At 53.8% G+C, this 22908-nt stretch overlaps 1 protein-coding gene across 1 annotated transcript; it reads left to right on the top strand.

The window, feature by feature from the left end:
• Positions 1-7942: 7942 nt before the first annotated feature.
• CHRM1 (cholinergic receptor muscarinic 1) lies at positions 7943-22860 on the top strand. The gene is made up of 3 exons (XM_049779683.1): positions 7943-8081; positions 8521-8613; positions 21228-22860. The coding sequence occupies exon 3, from the start codon at positions 21301-21303 to the stop codon at positions 22681-22683; it is 1383 nt and encodes a 460-aa protein (XP_049635640.1). The 5' UTR covers positions 7943-8081; positions 8521-8613; positions 21228-21300; the 3' UTR covers positions 22684-22860.
• Positions 22861-22908: the final 48 nt, after the last annotated feature.

Here is a 22908-nt window from a genome sequence, read left to right as displayed (position 1 = left end):
AGGTGTAGCCCCAAATCTATAAACGAATAAGTAATTAAACAGAATCAGAATAAAGGATTCAAAGAGCCACTTCCAATCATAAGTAGAGTTAATATGGGAAGAGGGAGGGAAGAAGGCAAGCTATTGAGTAATGCTTTGTATTAGGGAGGGGGTTGTCTTCTATCAACAGGTTGGAAGAAATCCCAACACCACTAGGTATTGCCATTATATATATATATATATATATATATATGTATATATATACATATATATATACATATATACATAGATATACATAGATATACATAGATATACATACTATATGTGTGTGTATATATATATATATATATATATATTGTTTTGGGCCCACCCAGTGGTGCTCAGGGGTTACTCCTGGCTCTGTGCTCAAAAATTGCTCCTGGCAGGCTTGGGGTATGGGATACCAGGGATACCCAGACCTGTCCTGGGTTGCTGCGTGCAAGACAAATGCCCTACTGCTATGCTATTACTCCAGCCCAAAATAATATTAATTAATTAATTCAAAGCTTTAAAAGAGGTTTCTTTTCCCTTGAGTCCCAGGGTGAAAGGAGCCAGTCTAGTCCTCTGTGCACCCTCCCTGGCAAAGAAAAGCGGGGTGAGAAGAGCCAGGGAGGTTGCCTGCCCATCCCTGGAGTTCTGTGCCTCCCATCCCCCCCCAAGGACGCTCCCTGCAACCCCCCTGATGTGCCCCAGAGACTAGCAGCTCCTGCAGCCAGGCCCTTCCCCCTCCGGGGCCTGGGCCTCCAGCTCTGAGTCCTTAACTCAATTGTGCCCAGTTAATCACTGCGCATGTCTGCTCAGATTAAACAGATGACCTCTGGGTCGGGACAGGCTCATCCATCCGGACCCTGGCAGCCTGGTGTCCTTCAGAGCTGGCTTGGCAGGAGCTGGGGTGGTGAGGAAGCGGGGCCACAGGGCCAGGGCGCTGTTGGGTCCTAGCAGAAAAAGTAGATGCTGGGGCCAGAGCCATAGAACAGCGGGGAAGGCGCTTGCCTTGCACACAGCCAACCCAGGTTCGAATTCTGACATCCCATATGGTTCCCCCAGCACCAAAGGGAGTAATAAATGAGTGCAGAGCTAGGAGCATTCAAAGCATTCTGAGCATTGCAGGGTGTGACCCAAAATCTTAAAAAAAAAAAAAAATGGGGCTGGGGCTGGAGCAATAGCACAGCGATAGGGCGTTTGCCTTGCATATGGCCAACACAGGTTCAAATCCCAGCATCCCATATGGTCTCCCGAGCCTGCCAGGAGCGACTTCTGAGCACAGAGCCAGGAGTAACCCCAGAGCGCCTCTGGGTGTGACCCAAAAACCAAAAACCAAAAAAGAAAAAAAGAAAAATGATCCCCTCCTCAGTCCTAGAATCTAAGGGACAAGGGGAGGCAAGATGGGATGAGAAGCACACTTTGACATTGATATTTGGGGGGCATTTATAATAAGAGCAAAGGCAATGATGGGGTGTTAACTAGCTCTGGCACCTACCAGCCATGGAAACCAGGAGGAACCCCTTGGTTCCTCATTTTTCTCTTCTATAAAAATAGGGATAATGGGGGCCAGAGCAGTGGCACAAGCGTAGGGCATTTGCCTTGCACGCACTGACCTAGGACGAATCGCAGTTTGATACCCCGGCATCCCATATGGTCCCCCAAGCCAGGAGTGACTTCTGAGCACATAGCCAGGAGTAACCCCTGAGCGTCACTGGGTGTAGCCAAAAAAAAAAAAAAATAGGGATAATAGTTCTATCTAGGGGCCAGAGCGATAGCAAAGCAGGTAAAGCATTTACTTTGCATGTGGCTGACTTGGAATCGATCCCTGGGATCCTATATGGGATATCCCAAGCCTGCTAGGAGTAATTTCTGAGGGCAAAGTCAGGAGTAATCCCTGAGCACAGCTGGGTATGGTCCCCCAATAAAGGAGTTTGAGGCACTTGTTTTGCAGTCCTCACACCAGGGTTGGAGTTCCTGGCTCTGTATACGGTCCCACAAACATGATCAGTGTTACTCCAGATCACAGAGCCAGAAATATTCCTGAGCACCAAAAAGGGAGGTCCCCCATCCCCCCCCAAAAAAAAAGTACAATACTGAAAACACTGGAACATATAGTTGGAGATAAGAATTGGCTTGTTTGAAGCCAAGCAGAGAGTATAGAGGTTAAGTCATTTGATTTGCCTATTGCCAACCAAAATTCTGCATATTATTCCCCAAGCACTGCCAGGAGTGATCCCTGAGCACAGAAGCACAGAGCCATGCTCATGAAAAAAAGCCATAAAAAGCCATGCTCATGAAAGAGGGAGAAAGAGAGGGACAGATAAAGAGAGAAAGGGAGGGAGGAAGACAGAGAGAGAGAGAGAGAGACAGAGACAGAGACAGAGACAGAGAGACAGAGAGAGAGACAGAGAGAGAGAGCATTTAAATAGATGGGACAGCAGAATGAAGGACAGAGGAGACATAGGTTTAGCAATTTCCAGAGCCCCTTCCCTTCCTTATTCTTAAAAAACACACATGATAGCACAGCAGTAGAGCGTTTGCCTTGCATGTGGCCGACCCAGGACTGACCAGGGTTCGATTCCCAGCATTCCATATGATTTCCCCTAGCCTGCAAGGAGTGATTTCTGAGCACAAAGCCAAGAATAACCCCTGAGCGCCACCGGGTGTGACCCAAAACACACACACACACACACACACACACACACACACACACCCTCAACTTTAGACCAAAGCCTACAAGTTGTGAAGGAGACAGAAAAGCAAACTGAGTTAAACTACCCTCTTCGGGTCTAGGATCTTTTGAAAAATGGAACTCTTTGTAGGGTTCCAGAGTAGAAAAACGACACCACAGTAGCCCAGCCTTTTGTAGTGAGCTGTTATAATTAAATGAGAAAAGCAACTAAAATACCTGAGAATGGGGCTGTCAGCTCCTAAAATCAAGCTGTACCATCCTTCACCAACCCGAGCACACATCAACACAAAATCCTGGGCCAGAGCGAAAGCAAAGCGATAGGGTGTTTGCCTTGCACTCAGCTGACCCAATACAGACCTGAGTTCGATCCCCGCCTTCCCATATGGTCCCCCAAGCCAGGAGCGATTTCTGAGCGCATAGCCAGGAGTAACCCCTGAGTGTCACCGGGTGTGGCCCAAAAACAAACCAAAAAAAACCCTAAGGTCAATACTCCGGGGCATGAAGGAGAACTTGGAGCTATTTTTTTTAGCCCTTTCCCAAAGGAGGGAAAGAGTTCTTGGCGCTGGACCCCTCCTGGGTACGGAGCAGGGCTGCTAGGGACGCAATGGTGTCAGGGGGCCAAGGCGCCGGCATCGCTGCAGCGACTTGAACCGCCGGACCTAAAACCCTGGACCTGGAGGGGAGGTTCTGAGGTTCCCGATACTCGGAGTCCAGGGAGGACATCCTCGGGCATCCTCTATCCCTTCCCAGATTGAGGCTCGAGGGCGAAGCGTAAGCGCCCCGGGATTTATGCACTCGGGGAGTTAAGACCACTGGAAGCCAAGTCATTGGGGCCCGGGACAAGGGACCCTGAAATGAGTCCTGGATGGCCTGGATGGTATTGGGTAGACACCCAAGGGCCCGAGGGGCTGCTCACGTCGGGCCTGGGCTGGCAGAACACGTGGCGGGAAACTGGGGGACCCAGGGGTCCAGGGAGCAAAAGGAAGGAAAGTGGGCGCGGCTGCAAGGGCAGATTTTTCCAGCTGCCTTTGGACCATCGCAACTGGAACTGGAAGGCAGTGGCTCGGCCCCCCCGGGCAGCCGAAAGAATACTCACCCTCGCTCACCGCACCCCAATCACCCCGCACCCCAGACACCCCGGAGTCAGCAGAACCAGCGTGCGCTCCTGCCAGGACTGGTCCCCTTCCTTACTAAACATGCGCTCCAAATGTTCTTTGGAGGAAGCTGACCTCGAAGCTTGGCGAGGCGTGCATGGGGGACCCCAGAAGGACCCAGCTCAGAGACAGAGTGATCAGGGCTGGTTTGCACTTGATCTTAATTTCATCCCTAGATTCAGGGACAGACGGATGGACACACACACACACACACACACACACACACACACACACACACACACACACACACCGTGCATCCAGATAAAAATGCTTCTGTTTGGTTTGGGTTGGCTTTGGGTTTGGGGGTCAACTTCTACTCTGCGCTCAGGGATCACTCCTGGCAATGCTCAGAGGACCATATGGGGTACCAAGGATCGAGCCTGGTTCAGCTGCAGGCAAGGTAAACTCCCTCCCTGCTGGATAACCCCCACAGGATAACGATGCTTTTATTGTGGCTATTTTCCCCTTGATTGAAGAACCCCCAGACCCCTTCCTAGGCCTGCTCTATCACAACCTGCCCTGGATTTTATTATCCCAGAACCAATCCTTGGAGAAACACACACCCCCAACTCTGCTGCTGGGATAGGAAAGGGGGCATAAAAGAGCCCAAAGCAATAGCAGGCCAGGAGCCTGACCACTCAGCCTTCCTCCAAATAAAGATGACCTCCCTTGGAGTGGGGGGGCCTGAGCATCACCCCCCTCACCAGGCATGCAGGACCAGCCGGTTTCTTCCAGCTGCCCTGTGCAAATTGCTTCGTGGGGGACAGAGTGAGGGTTAAACACTGGGGCGTGTTGGAGGTAGCTGCCACTTTGCTTTCTCCCCCATCTCTCCAGAACCAGGACCACTGGACTGGCCCCCTAGCCCCCTCATAGTCTCACCCCGCGCCTAGCACCCCCGGAGGCTGCAGACCAAGCCCTGGGAGAAGCCTGCAGCTGGTGGATCTACTCATCTGTAAAATGGGAATATTAATAATAATGCCTCCCGCAGGGCGCACAGGCCGCGCGCTCTGCAGCGTCTGGCAGGTAGTGGCAGCTCGGTGGCATCTCCGACTCCCAACAAGGATGGTTTTTCGCGGCTGGCAAATGCCAGCCAATGCCACGTGGAACCTGCAACTTCGCGTCAAAACAAGCGCTGCCAAGAGGGACTTTGACAGCTCCTGGCCGCACTCAGAAACATTGGAGACCTGGAGAGGGGGGACCCCAAGTTGCACCTCCTGGGAGATGGCTGAGCTCCATTTGCACCCGCCGCTGCTTCCCTGCCCTTTCCTATCCGGCAGGGCTGAAAGTGGGGGCTCAGAGACTCAAGCAAGGGCCACCCCGAATTCCCAAAGTCTCCAGGAATGGGTTGGAGGAACCAGAAAGAAGAGGAAGAGAAGGAAGAAGAGGAGGGGGAGAGGGGGAGAAATTTGCAACCCAGAGATTGGGTGGGATGGGGTGCAAGGGGTTGAGGCCCAGATGTCCTATTCCCCAGCAGCCTTGGGGGGTCCGGCTGGGCATCCTGGGAGGGGTGTCTCTCAGGGGGACAGGGCCGGACCCCCCACGTGCGCCTCCCTCCGCGGCTCCCCAAGCCTTTTGTCACCACCAGCAGCCGCGTTCGTGCGGCACTCGGCGGCTTAAAATAAAGACTCTGTTCCCAGCCTCCCTGCGGCTAAATCGAGCGCGGGGGCGGGGGCGGTGAGAGATCTCAGCCGGGTGGGAGAGCCGCTCCAGGGCCCCGAGCGCCCCGCACCCTGCCTGCCTCAGTTTCCCCATCCCGGCAGCCAGCCCAAATCTGATCGGAGAAGAAAAAAAGAGATTGCACATGGGGGGGAAAAATAAGGGTGTGGGGCATGGTCCCCTCTTCCCCCTACATGTATTCCTGCAAAAAAGGAAAACCCAGCTTGCTTGGGATTGGGTTTGGAGTGAGGGATAGGGGAGGGAGGGTTGGGGGGGATGGATAAAAATGGGGGGGGGGAGGAAGGGGCCTAGGAGAAAGCAAAGCAAGCTAGCTGGACACCCTCCTCTCCCCGCCTACAAAATAAGTGTTTTTGTTTCTACAGGGACGTGTGCAGAGGCGGTGGGAGAAGAGGGAAAAAAAAGGGGGAGGCCAAGGAGATGGGGGGGATGGGGGGGCAAAGGAGCGAGCCTGATTCAGACTCGGAAATGGATGTGCAGCGTGGAGAGGCCTCACACCCCCACACTCAGCCACGTGTATGCGCACAAGGACCCGCGAACCCCCCTAAGGCGCGCCAAGGCCTTAGGATGGAGCTGGAGGGCCCAGCAGGGAGCAGTGTCGAGCCTCGCCCACCACACCGCGAGGGACCAGGGCCCGACCTCCTTCCTACCTCCTTGATCTTGGGGTCACTTCTCAGGCATCAGTGAGAGGGGGGATCTGGGAGGTCACACTGGGCAGGGCTCACTCCAGGGTCAGCTCACTCCAGAGCCCAGACTTAGCACCCTGAGTGAGTGTGTAAGCAAGTGAATTCTTTGCAGGAGTGGCTCTCAAAATTGAGACAGAAGGAATGGGGTGCTCCGGGTCATCCCCACACTTTGTAGAATCCCCTGCACATACCCCCCTGGGAGTAATCCCTGGAGCTGAGAGCTGGGAATGGCCCCTGAGCACTGCTGAGTGTGACCCCCTCAAAAAAAAAAAATATATATATATACATATATGTATAATATGGTCCTAGGTGACTCATGTCTCATCCACCCACACACCCAGTTTGTCTTTCTAAGGAGGAATTGACCTCGAGTTCCACCCCGGGGGGTCAGCACCCACTTGATGCCCAAAGGCTATATATATATAGCAGAACCATCCTAGCCACCATCACCCCACCATCCCACCCCCATCTCTTCTGCAGGTTCAAGTCCCCAGGAGGTGTGTTCAGGCGCACTCCAGGGGGGTTCTGTCTCTGGGGAAACGCAATACAGAAATCCAAGCCGGTCTGGGGGGTTCAAGGGTGGGGGAAAACCTGGCCTGGTAGTGGGGTGCTTCCCCCCCCCCAAGGAGGGGAGGCGGTCCTGGGATTCTCATCTTCCAGGTACACACACACCTGTGCGTCTCGAGTGGGAGTCGAGTGGAGAGGAGACGGGAGTTTGACAAGCTGGGAGGAGAGCTGTCTGTCTGCCTGTCTGTCTGTCTGTCTTCCTAAGGGAAACTGGGGGTGGCACGGGGAAGGAAGTCGAGGCGCTCTCTCGGCTCGTCGCAAATTAGCAAGTTCCCCAGTCTGGGCGACGACTCTGGGATACGCACACACACGTGTGCCCGTCGGGGTGACATCTGCGTGGGGACTCGTGGGGATCTGCAGGTGCTGGGTTTTGGGGTAGCGCGCAGGGTCCCCCACCATGTATCCAATGCGCCCTCCTGCAGACCCCCAGGTGCACCTCCAAGCCTGCCCGACCCCCCAAAGGGCACCGCATGGCCCTGCACCCCCTCCCTGGCCACTGTGCCGGCCCCCTGGCTCACGTGAGCCCCAATGTGTCACTTGCAAACAGAAGGGTTCCCGCGCGCCTCCGCTGCGGGGAGGAAGCGGCGCGGGTGGGTGCGTGGGTTTGAGCCCGGCCTGGGGTGCGCAGGAGGGAAACGCATGCGAGCCCAGGTGGGTGCTGCTGGCTTAGGGTGGTGGGGTGCACCGGCTGGGTTGGGGAACGCTCAGGTGGGGAAGAAGGGAGGAGCCTGAGAAACTGCTCCTGGCTGAGGGTGTGTGTGTGTGTGTGTGTGTGTGTGTGTGAGTTTGTCTGTGTGATTGTGTGTGTGTGTGTGATTGTGTGTGTGTGTTGGCACGCGCACGCGCCTGTGCGCGCCTCCGAGTCTATGTGCAGTGGGTGTGGGTGTTTGTCTCCCAGTATCCGCCTTCTCTCCTGTTCTGGACTTTTAGCCTTCTCTGGGGCGGCTCTTCCTCCTGTCCTCACCCTTCCTTCCCTGTAGGAGATCCAAGCCAAGGGGTGCCCTGGTGGAAGAGGGGGGCTCCAGGCAGGACCCGGTCCAACCCCAGACGCTTGAAGCTTCCCTCCAGCTCCCCCTCCCTTCCTTTGCTCCCTCTCCTCCCTCCCTCTCTTTGCCTTCCTCCCTACCCCCCCCAGGCTGGCGTGCCAGGGGGTGGGACATGCCAATCACTGGCTGTGCCTCTCCGGCTGCCAGCATAGGGCGCAGCTCCCCCCCGGGAGCCAGGTGTTTGGATCCCTGGAGACGCCGCCGGCCCTCGGGGAGGCAGCCACACTGAGGACCCCCCACACCTCTCTCCAGATCCATGGTGAGTACAACGAATGGGGGGGTTGCGGGGGTTCCATGGGGTCCAGGGGTGTGGGGGTGGAGAAGCTGGGTCCTGAGTGCCAGGCAAGAACCAGGACTTAGAAAGAAACAGGGATGGAGCCCAGGGAGAGAAGGAAGGCCGGAAGGGGTCTGGAGGCCATGGGGCATTCTGTAGTCTTGGACATTGGCTCCCTGGTACACCCCCCTATCTCCTGGCTTTGAGTGATGTTTTTCTGGGGTTCAGCTGGCAAAGGAGATGGAGGACCCCCTGCCAAAATGGATCGTGGATCCTAGACCGCCACATAATAAGCAGAGCCCCCCAAAATTCCCAGGGGTGGAGGGGGAAGAGCAGGGGTCAGGGGGCAGCTCTCGCCTCCTGTCCAGTGTGGGAGACGCCAGCTGGGGTGTCATTTCCAGGCCCTTCTCCTCTCATCCCTCAGGGAACCCTGAACCCCACCAGTCCCATCCACCTCCAGCCCCCCAAAGATGGACTGAAGCCGGCTACTGGCCAGACGGACATGCTGGATACTAAGGTGGGTGCCAGAAGCCTTCAGGAGCCTCAGCCAAGAGCCCCAGGGTTCTCTGGGGACAGACGGGCATGCACAGACAACCACACTGGCCAGCCAGGAACGTGACCCTGACATGTGCGGTCCTCAGTTCAGGTCACCGGTGCATGGACCCTCAGGGCCACTGAGGCTGGGTCCCCATGCCCGCATCCCCCATCAACTTTCACTGTGGGCATAGCATGCAAGATTGCTGATTCTAAGCTGGCAAGCAGGGGAGGAGGATGCCCGCTTACACTGGGACACTCAAGGGTTGATTCGGGGTTTAGCCATGCCGGGAAAGAGGCGCTCATCTCTTTCCACAAATCATACCTGCAGCCCCCACTCCTAGACAGATGCAAACCCCCCGGCCCCCCAAATTTAGCTGGCCGGAAGGAGCCAGTCTGTCTCCTGTCTCCTATCCAGGGAAATCAGCTGCTCGCTGAGCTGTCAGCCAGTTAGTTCTCTGCCCTCTGACCTCAGCCACTGGGCAGCCTCACTCTCTGCTGAGATGGAGACAGAGAGAGAGCGAGACAGCCAGAGAGAGCAGAAGAAGATGGTGAAGAAAAGCAGCTCCAGGCTGGTGCCTAGAGGTCCCCGGAGGTCCCTGGAGGTTGGAGAACTCCACTGCCAAGTGCAAAGAAGGGAAGAAGAGGTTGCCCGGAGGTCAGGCCAGGTGGCCCCGCCAGTCCTTCCCCCATTATACAGACACAGAGACTGAGGCTGAGGAAGGGGGGCACGGTGGGCATAGGAGGAACCTTGGGGGGGAGAAGGCAGGCGCTGGGGCTGGTGTGGGGCGGCTGGGAGAGGTGGGTGAATGTGCTCTGGGTTTCTGTTCTGCGGTGATACCATGGTGATGGTAGCATGGGGGAGGGAGAGAACAGGCAGAGAGAGGGCTGGGGAGGGGAGTGCAGGAAGGAAGAGCAGGGGTGAACCAGGAGGGTGAGGGGGAGCCTGGCACTTCCCAGCTTACCTGGCAGCCGTGTGAGGTCCAGGGCCCAGCCCGCTTCCTTGCCTGCCTGCCAGGTCCTGCCATGGGCCAGCGTGCACCCAGCAAGCGCCTGGTTAAGGTCCATCAACAGTGAGGGTGTGTGGCTGAGGTTCCGGGGGTGCTGCCTTCCGGCTCAGGCTCGGGACTGCATTTATGAGTAAGGAAATGCCGCCTGCTGCCCTGTGAGTGCCCAGTGGACACTCCCACAAGTGACTATTTAGCCTGGAAAGGTGATAAATAAAAGGTCCTCTGACCTCCTAGAAGAAGCAGCTTCCTTCAGTCCAGAGCTTGGGAAGTCCAAGAGATTCCTTTTTTGTCGGGGGGCGAGCTGCCTCCTCCAGTAGGGATCATGGATAGCATCCCCAAGGCCCCAGTGACCCTTTGAGAGTCACATGTGAGGTCCCGGGTACCCAGTCCTGCAGCACCCCCTCCTCCTCTCCAGGCCCAGTCTCACGAAATGGCTCCATGCCTTCCCCCTGAATCGCTCCTGCAGCATTCCCCGCCATTTGCTCCTGCCTGTCTCATCTCCCTTTCTTGGCCTATAGAAACCCTCTCCCCCAACCTCCCTGGGCGTCTCCTGTCCCCTTACTTTATCCAGCCAGAGCCCCAGTCCCTCGAGATTGGTGCCCAGCCCTGGTCCATCCGGGAATGTGGCCGGCCTGCCGGAGACTCTGACCTCATACTGTAATGCTTTGCATCCAGTTCAGGCTGTCTTTCGCCTCCGCGTCCCCCCCTCGCACAGATGCCCTCCTGTGCCACCCCCAAGCTTGTCCAATATATTACCTTTCACCCTACCCCAGGGCAGGTAGGATCTTCTGGGACTGTTTAGCAAGCTGACCTGGTATTCAGGGCTGGTTTTCCCCCCTCTGCACACAAACCAGGCAGAGAAGAAATCCCTGAGAAGGGATTGGGGGAACTGGAAGGCAGGGGTAGATAGCAAGCAGGATTGCAGGAGCTGAAAGTAGCTGAGGGACTGTGTTTTGGAGCTGTTCTGAGCTCTGGCCTTCTCGGGTTCATCCTCCTGGCCCTAAGGCTAGAGTACAGAGGACGCACCCCAAGTGCACGACCATGTATATATCACACACACAAACACACACATAAACACACATTTATTGAGCAGCTACTATGGGCCAAGTACTGATGTAAAGCAATACATAAGGCCAGTAGCTCCCCTCCGCTGCATCCCAGCCAGCTCCACCCAGCCCTACCCTGGCCACAGCATTACCAACACACACACACACACACACACACACACACACACACACACACACCAAAGCAGCCAGATTCTAAAGAAGCTTTTGGGGCCCGAGCCACAGGACAGAGCGTTTGCCTTGCGTGCTGTCAACCTAGATTCGATCCCCAGAATCCCATATGGTCCCCCAAGCCTGCCAGGAGTGATTTCTGAGCTCAGAGCCAGGAGCAACCCCTGAGTGCCACAGCTTGTGGCGAAAGGAAGGAAGGAAGGAAGGAAGGAAGGAAGGAAGGAAGGAAGGAAGGAAGGAAGGAAGGAAGGAAGGAAGGAAGGAAGGAAGGAAGGAAGGAAGGAAGGAAGGAAGGAAGGAAGGAAGGAAGGAAGGAAGGAAGGAAGGAAGGAGAGAGAAAGAAATTGTATTTACTCTGGACCCATTCCTCTCTGGGTGTTACCAAACTTGAGCACCAATGGGGGTGTGGAGGGCTCCCCCATGTGTATCTCTCAGGCTGAGTTCCAATTCTGGCAGCATTTTTGATGCACTACTAAGTTCACGATCTTTGCTGCCCCCTCCCCGCAAATAGCAGCTTCTAGAGAAAAGTTCCTCTTCCAAGGTGTCTGGGATGCTTGAAGCATGTCCTGGAGGTTTCAAGCCATGTCAGGGGTGCAGTAAGTGTGCCATTCATCTCAGTTGCTAGGATTCAAAACTCCCAACAGGGGCCAGAGAGATAGTGCAGTGGGTAAGGCTCTTGCCTTGCACGCTGCCCACCTGGGTTCCATCCTCGGCATCCCATATGATTCCCTGAGCACCACCGAAAGGAATCACTGAGTGCCAAACCAAAAATAAACCCTGTTAGGTATGGCCTCTCAGACCCAAAGAAAATAAACAGAAATTAAAACTCCCCACAAGGGTTGGGGAAGTGGCTCAGCAGGTACAGCACTTGCTTGGCAGGCCCTTAGGCTCCATTCCAATCCCTGCAAGAAGAGATTCATTCATATTTATTTGTTGGTTTTATTTTTTTGGTTTGGGGGCCACACCCTGTGACACTCAGGGGTTACTCCTGAAAGGCTCGAGGGACCGTATGGGTTGCTGGGAATCGAACCCAGATTGGCTGCTTGCAAGGCAAATATTCTATTCTCTGTTATCATTCCAGTCCCTTCAATCAGTCATATTTATTTGAAAAAGCAAAGAAACATTCAGTGATTCTAGCAGATAGCAGTCCCTATGGGCAGAAAGGACTTTGTCCATAAATGCTTTCCACTTTCCCTGCCTCACACAACCCCTCCAAGAAAACCCATTCCTTACAAAGTATACCATCTCCCTGCACCTCCCATTCTCCCTGCATGGTGCCCCCCATGTACTCCTATTTCACTCAAACACTCATCCTACATAAGACCTGGCAGCTCCAGACAGTGACATGCTAGAGGTCACACAGCCAGACTGGCGGAGAGGGTTTGAATGCAGACAACATCCTCCTGGCACCCCCCGTACCCCACCCCCATCCACCAGCTTTCCCCAGCCAGCCCCAGCCCCAGAATTCCCAGACCATGAAAACGAGGTTTCAAGGCAGCTTCTAGCAGAGGCTCATCCGAAGCCCTGTCCTTTGTCAAAATCTTAAGACGCAGTGCTGAACCCTAACCAATGAATTCTCTGCCCACAGGGCTCCAGGGGGTTGGCAGGGAAGAGGAAAGAATCCAGGTTTTCTGGGGCTGGTACAGCAGTGAGGTACTTGCCTGGCACACCTTTGGCCTGGGTTTGATCCCCAGCATCCTATATGGTCTTTTGAGCCCTCTGGGAGTGATCCCTGAGAACCAGGAGTAAGCCCTGAGCATGGCTGGGTATGGCCCAAACAAAAAAAAAAGAGAAAAATCTTAGCCTCATAGGTGGAAGGGAATGAATTTGGCCAAGTGGGAAGAACAGATCTTGGAGGCTCAGTGTCTCTATTCAACAGGCTTTTCAGCACTTCCCTTAGCCCTAGATTCGGTGACCACAGACCAGAGATAAGAACCCCCAGTCCAGGGGCCACAGGTCAAGTGGAATAATAAATTCAAATGCTTGCAACCATGTGCAAGGCAAGTGCCCTCCCTGCTGTACCAACCTCAGAAGGCCTGGATTCAGGAGCCAGAGAGATAGTACAGCGGTAGGGCATTTGCCTTGCACGCAGCCAACACAGGACAGACCCCAGTTTGATTCCCAGCATCCCATATGGTCCCCCGAGCATGCCAGGAGTGATTTCTGAGCACAGAGACAGAGGTAACTCCTGAGCGATGCCAGGTGTGACAATATATATATATAAGGTCTGGATTCCTTCCTCCTTCTTGCTAGCCCCCTGGACCCCTGTGGGTAGAGAGTTCATTGGAGGTGACTAATCAGGTTGAATATCACCTTGACTTCTTGTTTTGTTTATTTGGTGTCTGTTTGGGGGTAGCAGTGCTCAGGGCATACACCTGGCATGGTGCTCAAGAATCGTTTTCTTTTCTTTTCTTTTTTTGGTTTTTGGGTCACACCCAGCAGCGCTCAGGGGTTTCTCCTGGCTCTACTCTCAGAAATCGCTCTTGGCAGGCTATGGGGGACCATACGGGATGAAGGAATTCGAACCGCCATCCTTCTGCATGCAAGGCAAATGCCCTACCTCCCTTCTATCTCTCCGGCCTCTCAAGAGTTATTTTTTAGAGCCCGGAGAGATAGCACAGAGGTGTTGGCCTTGCAAGCAGCCAATCCAGGACCAAAGGTGGTTGGTTCGAATCCTGTGTCCCATATGGTCCCCCGTGCCTGCCAGGAGCTATTTCTGAGCAGACAGCCAGGAGGAACCCCTGAGCACCGCTAGGTGAGGCCCAAAACCAAAAAAAAAAAAAGAGTCATTTTTTAGAATGCTCAGGGGACCATGTGGGAGTTGAACCCAGGCCCCCTCCATGCAAAACAGGAGCTCAAACCCTTGTTCCATCTCCCACACCCTCAAGAAGGCTATGAAGTGAGTGAGAGCTGGAAGGAACTTCCCAGCACACAAGAAAATGGAGTCAGGCTCCTCATTTTCTTTTTGTTTTGTTTTGTTTTGGGGTCACACCCAGCAACGCGCAGGAGTTACTCCTGGCTCTACGCTCAGAAATTGCTCCTGGCAGGCTCAGGGGATCATATGGGATGCCAGGATTCAAACCACCGTAGGGCAAACGCCCTACCTCCATGCTATCCCTCAGGCCCCAAGGCTCCCCATTTTCAAGGAGTCTTCAGAGGTCCCCATTCTGGAAACTTTTATTTAACTCATCAGAGTAAAGGCTGCTGGAAATGTGGCTCAGCAGTGAGAACACGGGTTTGATACACACACACAAACACACAAACACACACACACATATGTCTGCATCCAAGGAGAGCTGTTTAGGGCCAGTGATGTCCACATTCTACCCCAACCTGATATCACTCCAGCCCCTCACTAATCCCCTTAGCTACCCTGTTCTGGGTCTCACCTCTAGGAATCAGCCCTTTCTGGAACTAAGAGACAGTACATAAGGGAGGGTGTTTGCCTTGCACACAACCGACCCAGGTCCCATCCCCAGCATCCTATGTGGTCCCCCAAGCACTGCAGGAGTAATTCCTGAGTGCAGAGTCAAGTTACCCTCTGGGGCAGATTGATAGTACAGCGGGAAAGGGCGTTTGCCTTACATGCAGATCAGGGTTTGATTCCTGGCATCCCATATGATCCTCAGAACCTGCCAAAAGTAATTTAAGAGAGCAGAGCCAGGAGTAAACCCTGAACGCTACTGGGTGTGGCCCCAAAATAAATATAAAAAAAAAAAAAAAGAGTTATTCCTGAGCATCATCCATCAGGTGTGGTTCAAACCCTCTCCAAAAAAACTGTTTCGGGCCCGGAGAGATAGCACAGCGGTGTTTGCCTTGCAAACAGCCGATCAAGGACCAAAGGTGGTTGGTTCGAATCCCGGTGTCCCATATGGTCCCCCGTGCCTGCCAGGAGCTATTTCTGAGCAGATAGCCAGGAGTAACCCCTGAGCACCGCGGGGTGTGGCCCAAAAACCAAAAAAAAAAAAAAAAAAACTGTTTCAATATCTGAGATGTGGCTTCAGGACCCCAAAAGACTCCCCAGAAACCAGATCAAATTGTCCTCCAGAATACACAGAGGACCAGAGCGAGCCTGTGTCTAGAATTTGGAGGAAAGGCAGAAGGTGAGAAGTGGCCAGACTATAAATTAGAATGAAGAATAGGGGCCAGAGTGATTGCACAGCAGTAGAGTGTTTGCCTTGCATGGGGCCGGGCTAGGACAGATCTAGGAGGAACCTGGGTTCAATTCCCGGCATCCCATATGGTCCTCCTAGACTCCAGGAGTGATTTCTAAGCACAGAGCCAGCAATAACCCCTGAGCACTGCAGGGTGTGCCCCCCACCCAGGAAAAAACAATAGAACAAGGACTGCTGTCCCTGTCCCTGTGAGATAGTACGGTGCTTACCTGGCTTGCAACTAACCCTGTTCAATCCTGACAACATATTCACCCTTCAATGAAATTTCCCTGCCACTATTGTCCCCCATTTCTCTCCTCCCCTGCCTGCCTTTGTATTTCTCTCTCTATCATCATCATGGTAGTTGTTAGTGTAGTTATTTCTCTAACTGCACTTACCACTTTTTGTGGTAAGCTTCATTCCTGCCAGGAGTGATTTCCCAAGCACAGAACTAGGAGTAAGCCCTGAGCATTGCTGGTGGGGACCCCAAAAAGGCAAAAAAAGAAAAAGAATGAGGAGTGGCCTTGAACTTGAGTGTCAATTTCAGCACCTGTACTTAATGGCTTATCTCCTCCATTGGGGGACCTGGGGTGCAGAGATTGACTACTCATGATCCTACACCTAAAAGGGGTATCTTACTTGGGGAGTCAAAGCCAGGCCTGTGATTCCTCCAGGCTAGAATTAGGATGAGCAAAACTTAAGGAGTGGAGGGGCATTGAAAACAAACACCAAATCAAGATAAATAAAAGTGCGATCTAATATTTTGGAAAAACCTCATAGCACACACCACACCACCAGTGGCCTGTCTGTTTTTATAAAGCAAGTTTCTTTGGGGCGAAGGCCAGGAGGGGCAGGCAAGGGCGATGGGGTGTTTGTGCAAGTGGAGGACTGCATCCTGTATTTGTTTAAAATTTTGTTCCTGCAGGATTTTTGGCATGTATTTTCATTCGCTGAAGACTTGTGTTAAAATATTTCTCTTTGGGGGTTGGAGAGATAGTGTGGAGGTAGGGCATTTGCCTTGCATGCAGAAGGACGGTGGTTCGAATCCCAGCATCCCATATGGTCCCCCAAGCCTGCCAGGAGCAATTTCTGAGAGTAGAGTCAGGAGGAACCCCTGAGCGCTACCAGGTGTGACCCAAAAACATATATATATATATATATATTCCTTTTTGGGCACCAGAGAGATAATCCATGGTTTAAGGCACTTACCTTGTGCATAATTGACCCAGGTTCAATCCCCAGGCCCCCAGAAGATCCCCCAAGCACTTCTAGGAATGATCTCTGAGTTCAGATCCAGGAGTAAGCCCCAAACACAGCTGGATATGCCCCCTAATATATACATATATATTTATTTATTTGCTTTTCTCTGAATTACTGCTTTTGGGGACTCCTCAAATTTAATATCCAAAATTAGTGCTCTCTTTACCCTGCCTAAATCCTTACTCTGCCTTAGCATCAGAACCTGGGATATTAGGGAGACAGTGGGATAAGTGGGGCAAGCTGTACCCGACCCAGGTACAGCCAGTGGGGTACAGACCCTTTGCCAGCAAGCGCTTCTCCTCTGAATCCACCTTTTTAGGTCCTTACCCTGATCCACAGAGTCACAGCACTGCTGCCAGCCCTGATCCCTAGAAATGAGGGTGACAGGAAGTGGAACGGCTCTCAATCTAGGCTTCCTTCATGCATCAGACATTGAACCCTGGACATTATACTGCCTTGAGATCAGATTAAAAGGGGCCACAATTGGGCAGCATGGACCAGCGAGATAGTACAACAGGGATGGCACTTGTCTTGCACATCCCTTAGGATCACCCAAGTCCCACCAGGAGTGACCCCTGAGCTCAGAGCCAGGAGTGAGTAAGCCCTGAATACACCCAGGTTTATCCCAAATTTCTGCCTTAAAAAAAAATAACTTTGGCTAGTCAGTATGTCCATCAGCTGTCCTAGGGCACAGTTTAACTGACTCCCTCATAGCAGCTGACCTTAGTTAGGGGAAGAGGAAGCCATAACATTGTCAGCAGGACAGCGAGTGTTTTACTATCATCGTTGTACGCTGCCTCGTCAGCATCAATAAATGGAACTTTCTTGGGATAAGGTGCTTCAATGCAAATCCTGGTGCCTCTCTTGTTTGGGAGGTTAAGTGCAAAGTGCTTGTTTTGCCCAGCTTTTGTTTGTCCATCTCTAAGTAAGGAGGAGAGAATGGCAAATCTTCAGTCATAGATCCTGTATTAGAATCTAAGCAATGGGGGCCGGGCGGTGGCGCTAAAGGTAAGGTGCCTGCTTTGCCTGCGCTAGCATTGGATGGACCGCGGTTCGATCCCCCGGCGTCCCATATGGTCCCCCAAGCCAGGAGCAACTTCTGAGCACATAGCCAGGAGTAACCCCTGAGCGTTACCGGGTGTGGCCCAAAAACCAAAAAAAAAAAAAAATCTAAGCAATGGGGGCCGGAGTGATAGCACAGCGGTAGGACATTGATCTTTCACGGAGCTGACCCAGGATGAACCCGGGTTTGATTCCTGCCATCCCATAGGGTCCCCTGAGCCTGCCAGGAGCGATTTCTGAACACAGAGCCAAGAGTAACCCCTGAGTGATGCTGGGTGTGACCCCAAAACCAAAGAAAAAAGGAATCTAAGCCAGGGAAGCAGAGCAAAAACACAGGGGGTAGGGTTTTTGTCTTGCATGCAGCTAACAAGGGTTCGATCCCCAGCATGACACATGTTCCCCTGAGCATCATCAGCAGTGTTTCCTGAGCACAGAGCCAGAAGTCAGCCCTGTGCACAACCAGGTATGGCCCACAAATAAATCAATTAATCCAATGAAGGGTAAGAGATCTGGTACAGCAGGTAGGGCATTTACTTTATGTTACCCAGTTATGATCCCCAGAACCTTATACAATTTCCTAAGCTTTGCTACGAATGATCCCTCAGCTCAGAGCCCAGAATTAAGCCCTGAGCATCATCAAGTTGAGATATAATTATCCAGTCAAGTATAGCACAGTGGGTAGGTTGTTTTGTCTTGTACCTGATCAACCTGGGTTCGATCTCCAGCTTCCCATATGGTCCCCTGATCCTGCCAGGAGTGATTCCTGGGCACAAAGTCAGAAGTAACTCCTGAGCATCGCCAGGTGGGGCCAAAAACAAAACAAAACAAAAAAAAAACTAATCAAGGGGCCGGAGAGATAGCATGGAGGTAAGGCGTTTGCCTTTCCTGCAGAAGATCATCGGTTTGAATCCCGGCGTCCCATATGGTCCCCCGAGCCTACCAGGAGCAATTTCTGAGCATGGAGCCAGGAGTAACTCCTGAGCACTGCCGGGTGTGATCTAAAAACCACAAAAAAAAAAAAAAAAAGCCAATTAAGTGGATGACAAGATTGTTTAGGATGTATAGCTCTTGCCTTGTACACAATTTTGGTGACTGCTTGGCACTATATATATGGTCCCCCTCCAAGCACTGCCAGGAGGGAACTCCTTTTTTTTTTTTTTGTTAGTTTTGTTTAGTTTTGGGGTCATACCCGGCAGCGCTCAGGGGTTACTCCTGGCTCTATGCTCAGAAATCACTCCTGGAAGGCTCAGGGGACCATATGGGATGCCGGAATTCGAACCACCAACCTTTTGCATTCAAGGCAAACGCCTTACCTCCTTGCTATCTCTCCAGCCCCGGAACTCCTTAACACAGAGCCAGCACTGCTGGTTGGGACCAAAAACAAACAAAATCTAATCAAAGAAGACATATTGGGCTTTGAGCCACAAGTGGCATTCAGGAACTGCTAAACAACCACAATGGGTCATTATTGTTATTAGTGGGGGTTGGCATAGAAGCAGGGAGAAAATTGCGTGTGTGGTGCCAGGTGTCGAACCAAGGGCCTTACGCATGCCAAGCCAGAGCTCTGACTCACGAACGTCATCCCTGACCTCTGTTAGTGGCTGTTTGTCACAGAAGCTGTCACTTGAGCTCTAACTCCAGGGTGTTTGCTGCCACTGTGGCTGTTCTAAAGCACTTTTTGCATCCGGTTGCGTGTTTTAGCCTCGTGTGGTTCCTTGATAGCTTTGCCAGGGGTGGCTAGTATTGTCCCCCCCTTTTTTTTTTTTCCAGGTAAGAAAAGCAAAAACCAGAGCTGGGGTCAGCTGTGTAGCCCTCAACCAGTAAACAGGATAATCTGGCTCCAGTTTGGGGTTTTCATACATGCTGGATCCCTTTGACACAAGCCCCCAAAACATGCCTCTCACCTAAAGCCCCAGGCCAAAGGTCTCTCCACAGACTCGGGGAACCGCCTGCATTATCCCACCACCTACACACCCTGAGGCTGGCTCAGGGACCCAGCAAATCCTCAGAGATACCTCAACTCATCTCTCTGTCCCCAGGAATGTAGGTGGAGGACACAGGGGTACCTATCTCAGAACAGCCCCCCCCACACACACACACACACAATCACAGAGGAGACCCCCGGGCCTGCAGGGATCAGGGCTGCCAGAACAGGAAAGAGCCCCCCACCCCCCCCCAGAACCAGGGCCTGGCCCAGTTGGCCTCCACCACGGGCTGTCCTTCAACCTGGCTCCGCCTTCCACTTCTTCACCTTGGGGCCTGGAGCCCAACCCGGGGGCTTCTGGGAAATCTGGCCTTGCTCTTCACCCACCTTTAGCGCCTGGCTGGACTCCAGCTTCAAGAGAAATCTGGGGGATCCTCCTGTTCCCCAGGCTGCACCCTCTCTCCCCACTCACCCAGGACCTAGGAACAAAGTGGGGAGACGGAGGAGGCCTCCTACGCACCATCTGGGGCCAGGCCCCCCACTTCCCACTGGGAGCCTCTTTCCTTCCCCACTGCTGGCTTTTTTTTTTTCTAGGCCTTCTGCCCACCAGGCGAAGGTTTAGGCCCAGAATCAATGTCTTGCTGCCCTCAGGAGGGGCCCCCTAGCCCCAGACAGCAGTCTTCTCCCTCCCTCTCACACCACTCACACACACACACACACACACACACACACACACACGTATGCATATAGACACATACTTGCAAGCATGTACATATGAATACATGCATGTACAACACTCACACCCTCCTTCCCACCTCTCATTTGCTGCAAGAAGCTAGGAAGGTGCACAGGGCCAAGAAGAGCAGGAGTGGGGTGTCTGCATGCTCGCCTCCTGTGTCCCCTGCTGGGGGAGTGGCGATCGCCTGGCCAGACCAGCAGCGTTCAGCCCTCACTCCCAGATATGCACGCCAGTCAAATCGACTAATTCAATTAAGAACTGAGCGCTGTGTCTGGAGCATAGTAACGACTCTGTAACTGAAAGCTTTTAATGGGATTGAGTGAAATGCTTTGGAAATTTGGCAGTAGCGGAAGCGCAGCCCCGTCTCCCCCGCTCCTGCCTCGGGAGGTAAAGCAAGACAGGGGTGAGGATCAGTTTTCCAGGGAGCAAAAGTGGAACCTAGGCTCCTGCCTGGTGAAGCCAGAACGCTCGAGAAAGAGAGAACGCTCGGAGCAAGGCCTGGATGTTGGCTCTGCCCTGGCCACAGGCCCTAGTTCCCAGCTGGGAACATGCATTACCCATGACCCTGAGTGACCACGAGGTTGGGGCATGCAGGGTGATATTATGGAGTTTCAAAATTGGTTTTGAGGGGGCCAGAGTGATAGCACAGCAGCCTTACACACAGCCAACCCAGGAAGAAAACGGGTTCGATCCCTGGCATCCCATATGGTTCCCCCAGCCTTCCAGGAGCGATTTATTTTTGTTTGTTTGTTTTTGTTTTTTGGGGGGCCACACCTGGTGACGCTCAGGGGTTATTCCTGGCTATGCACTCAGAAATTGCTCCTGGCTTGGGGGACCATATGGGACACCGGGGGATCAAACTGCAGTCTGTCCTAGGTTAACGTGTGCAAGGCAAATGCCCTACAGCTTGCATCACCACTTCGGCCTCGAAGAAGCGATTTCTGAGCACAGAGCCAGGAGTAACCCCTGAGCATTGCCGGGTGTAACCCAAAAACCAAACAGGAAAAGAAAAGAAAACTATTTTTTAATCTGCTTAGAGACAGACAGAGGTGGTGCTAGGGAATCAGACCCGGAACCTCGAGGCCTGCTGAGCTCATGCTTTTTCATCTGAGAGCCATGTTCCTGGCCTCAGAGAGCACTCAGCTTCAGCACTGCTACTCTGGGCCCTCAGAGCTCCCACAGCCTAGCTCAAGGCCTTGTCTTCTCCTTCCAGGTGATGAGCCTTCGCTGAGGAAGCCCGGCCCTGTTGCCTCGAGGAAGGGGCTGCTCCTGCCCACTGACCCACCATGAATATCTCGGCCCCTTCCGCCGCCAGCCCCAACATCACCATCTTAGCTTCGGGCAGGGGGCCCTGGCAAATGGCCTTCATCGGGATCACCACAGGCCTCCTGTCATTGGCCACAGTGACAGGCAACCTGCTGGTCCTCATCTCCTTCAAGGTCAACACGGAGCTGAAGACGGTTAATAACTACTTCTTGCTGAGCCTGGCTTGTGCGGACCTCATAATCGGCACTTTCTCCATGAACCTCTATACCACGTATCTTCTCATGGGCCACTGGGCCCTGGGCACTCTGGCCTGCGACCTCTGGCTGGCCTTGGACTATGTGGCCAGCAACGCGTCCGTCATGAATCTCCTGCTTATCAGTTTTGACCGCTACTTCTCCGTGACCCGGCCCCTGAGCTATCGGGCCAAGCGTACCCCACGTCGGGCAGCCCTGATGATCGGCCTGGCCTGGCTGGTCTCCTTCGTCCTCTGGGCTCCAGCCATTCTCTTCTGGCAGTACCTGGTTGGGGAGCGGACGGTGCTGGCCGGGGAGTGCTACATCCAGTTTCTCTCCCAGCCCATCATCACCTTTGGCACGGCCATGGCCGCCTTCTACCTCCCAGTCACCGTCATGTGTACGCTTTATTGGCGCATCTACCAGGAGACAGAGAACCGGGCCCGGGAGCTGGCAGCCTTGCAGGGCTCCGAGACCCCGGGGAAAGGAGGAGGCAGTAGCAGCAGTTCTGAGCGGTCCCAACCAGGGGCTGAGGGTTCAGCCGAAAGTCCATCGGGCCGCTGCTGTGGCTGCTGCAGAACACCCCGGCTTCTGCAGGCCTATAGCTGGAAGGAGGAAGAGGAGGAGGAGGAAGGCTCCATGGAGAGCCTCACATCCTCCGAGGGAGAGGAACCCGGTTCTGAGGTGGTAATCAAGATGCCCATGGTGGACCCTGAGGTGCAGGCCCCCGCCAAGCCACCACCCCGGAGCTCCCCAAATACAGTCAAGAGGCCCACCCGTAAGGGGCGTGAGAGAGCGGGCAAGGGCCAGAAGCCCCGTGGGAAGGAGCAGCTGGCCAAGAGGAAGACCTTCTCGCTGGTCAAGGAGAAGAAGGCGGCGCGGACCCTGAGCGCCATCCTGTTGGCCTTCATCCTCACCTGGACGCCATACAACATCATGGTGCTGGTGTCTACGTTCTGCAAGGACTGTGTCCCCGAGACCCTGTGGGAGCTGGGCTACTGGCTATGCTATGTCAACAGTACCATCAACCCCATGTGCTATGCGCTCTGCAACAAGGCCTTCCGGGACACCTTCCGCCTGCTGCTGCTCTGCCGCTGGGACAAGCGACGCTGGCGCAAGATCCCCAAGCGTCCTGGCTCGGTGCACCGCACCCCTTCCCGCCAGTGCTGAGAGCCCATCTCACCTGCACCCCCTTCACCTACAGCCCACCCCAGTCCCCCGGCTAGGGCCCTCCAGGCCCCAACCAGGGTCACCCTCCAGGATAGCCCAGAGACAGTCTGCCAGCCTGCCAGCCTGCCAGCAGACTTGGCTGGGCCCAGGCAGAGGGCAGAAGCCGGGGAAACTGGTTTCTCTATCCGGGTCTGGGTAGGAATGGGGGGTTGGGGTGGGGGAGGG

The sequence above is a fragment of the Suncus etruscus genome, chromosome 9, assembly GCF_024139225.1.
Source record: "Suncus etruscus isolate mSunEtr1 chromosome 9, mSunEtr1.pri.cur, whole genome shotgun sequence".
Taxonomy (NCBI): domain Eukaryota; kingdom Metazoa; phylum Chordata; class Mammalia; order Eulipotyphla; family Soricidae; genus Suncus; species Suncus etruscus.
This window is presented reverse-complemented; position numbering and strand designations above follow the sequence as displayed.

What these genes read in the sequence shown, in the direction of transcription:
- CHRM1 (XM_049779683.1), top strand. Translation starts at nt 21,301, where the DNA reads ATGAATATCTCGGCCCCTTCCGCCGCCAGCCCCAACATCACCATCTTA.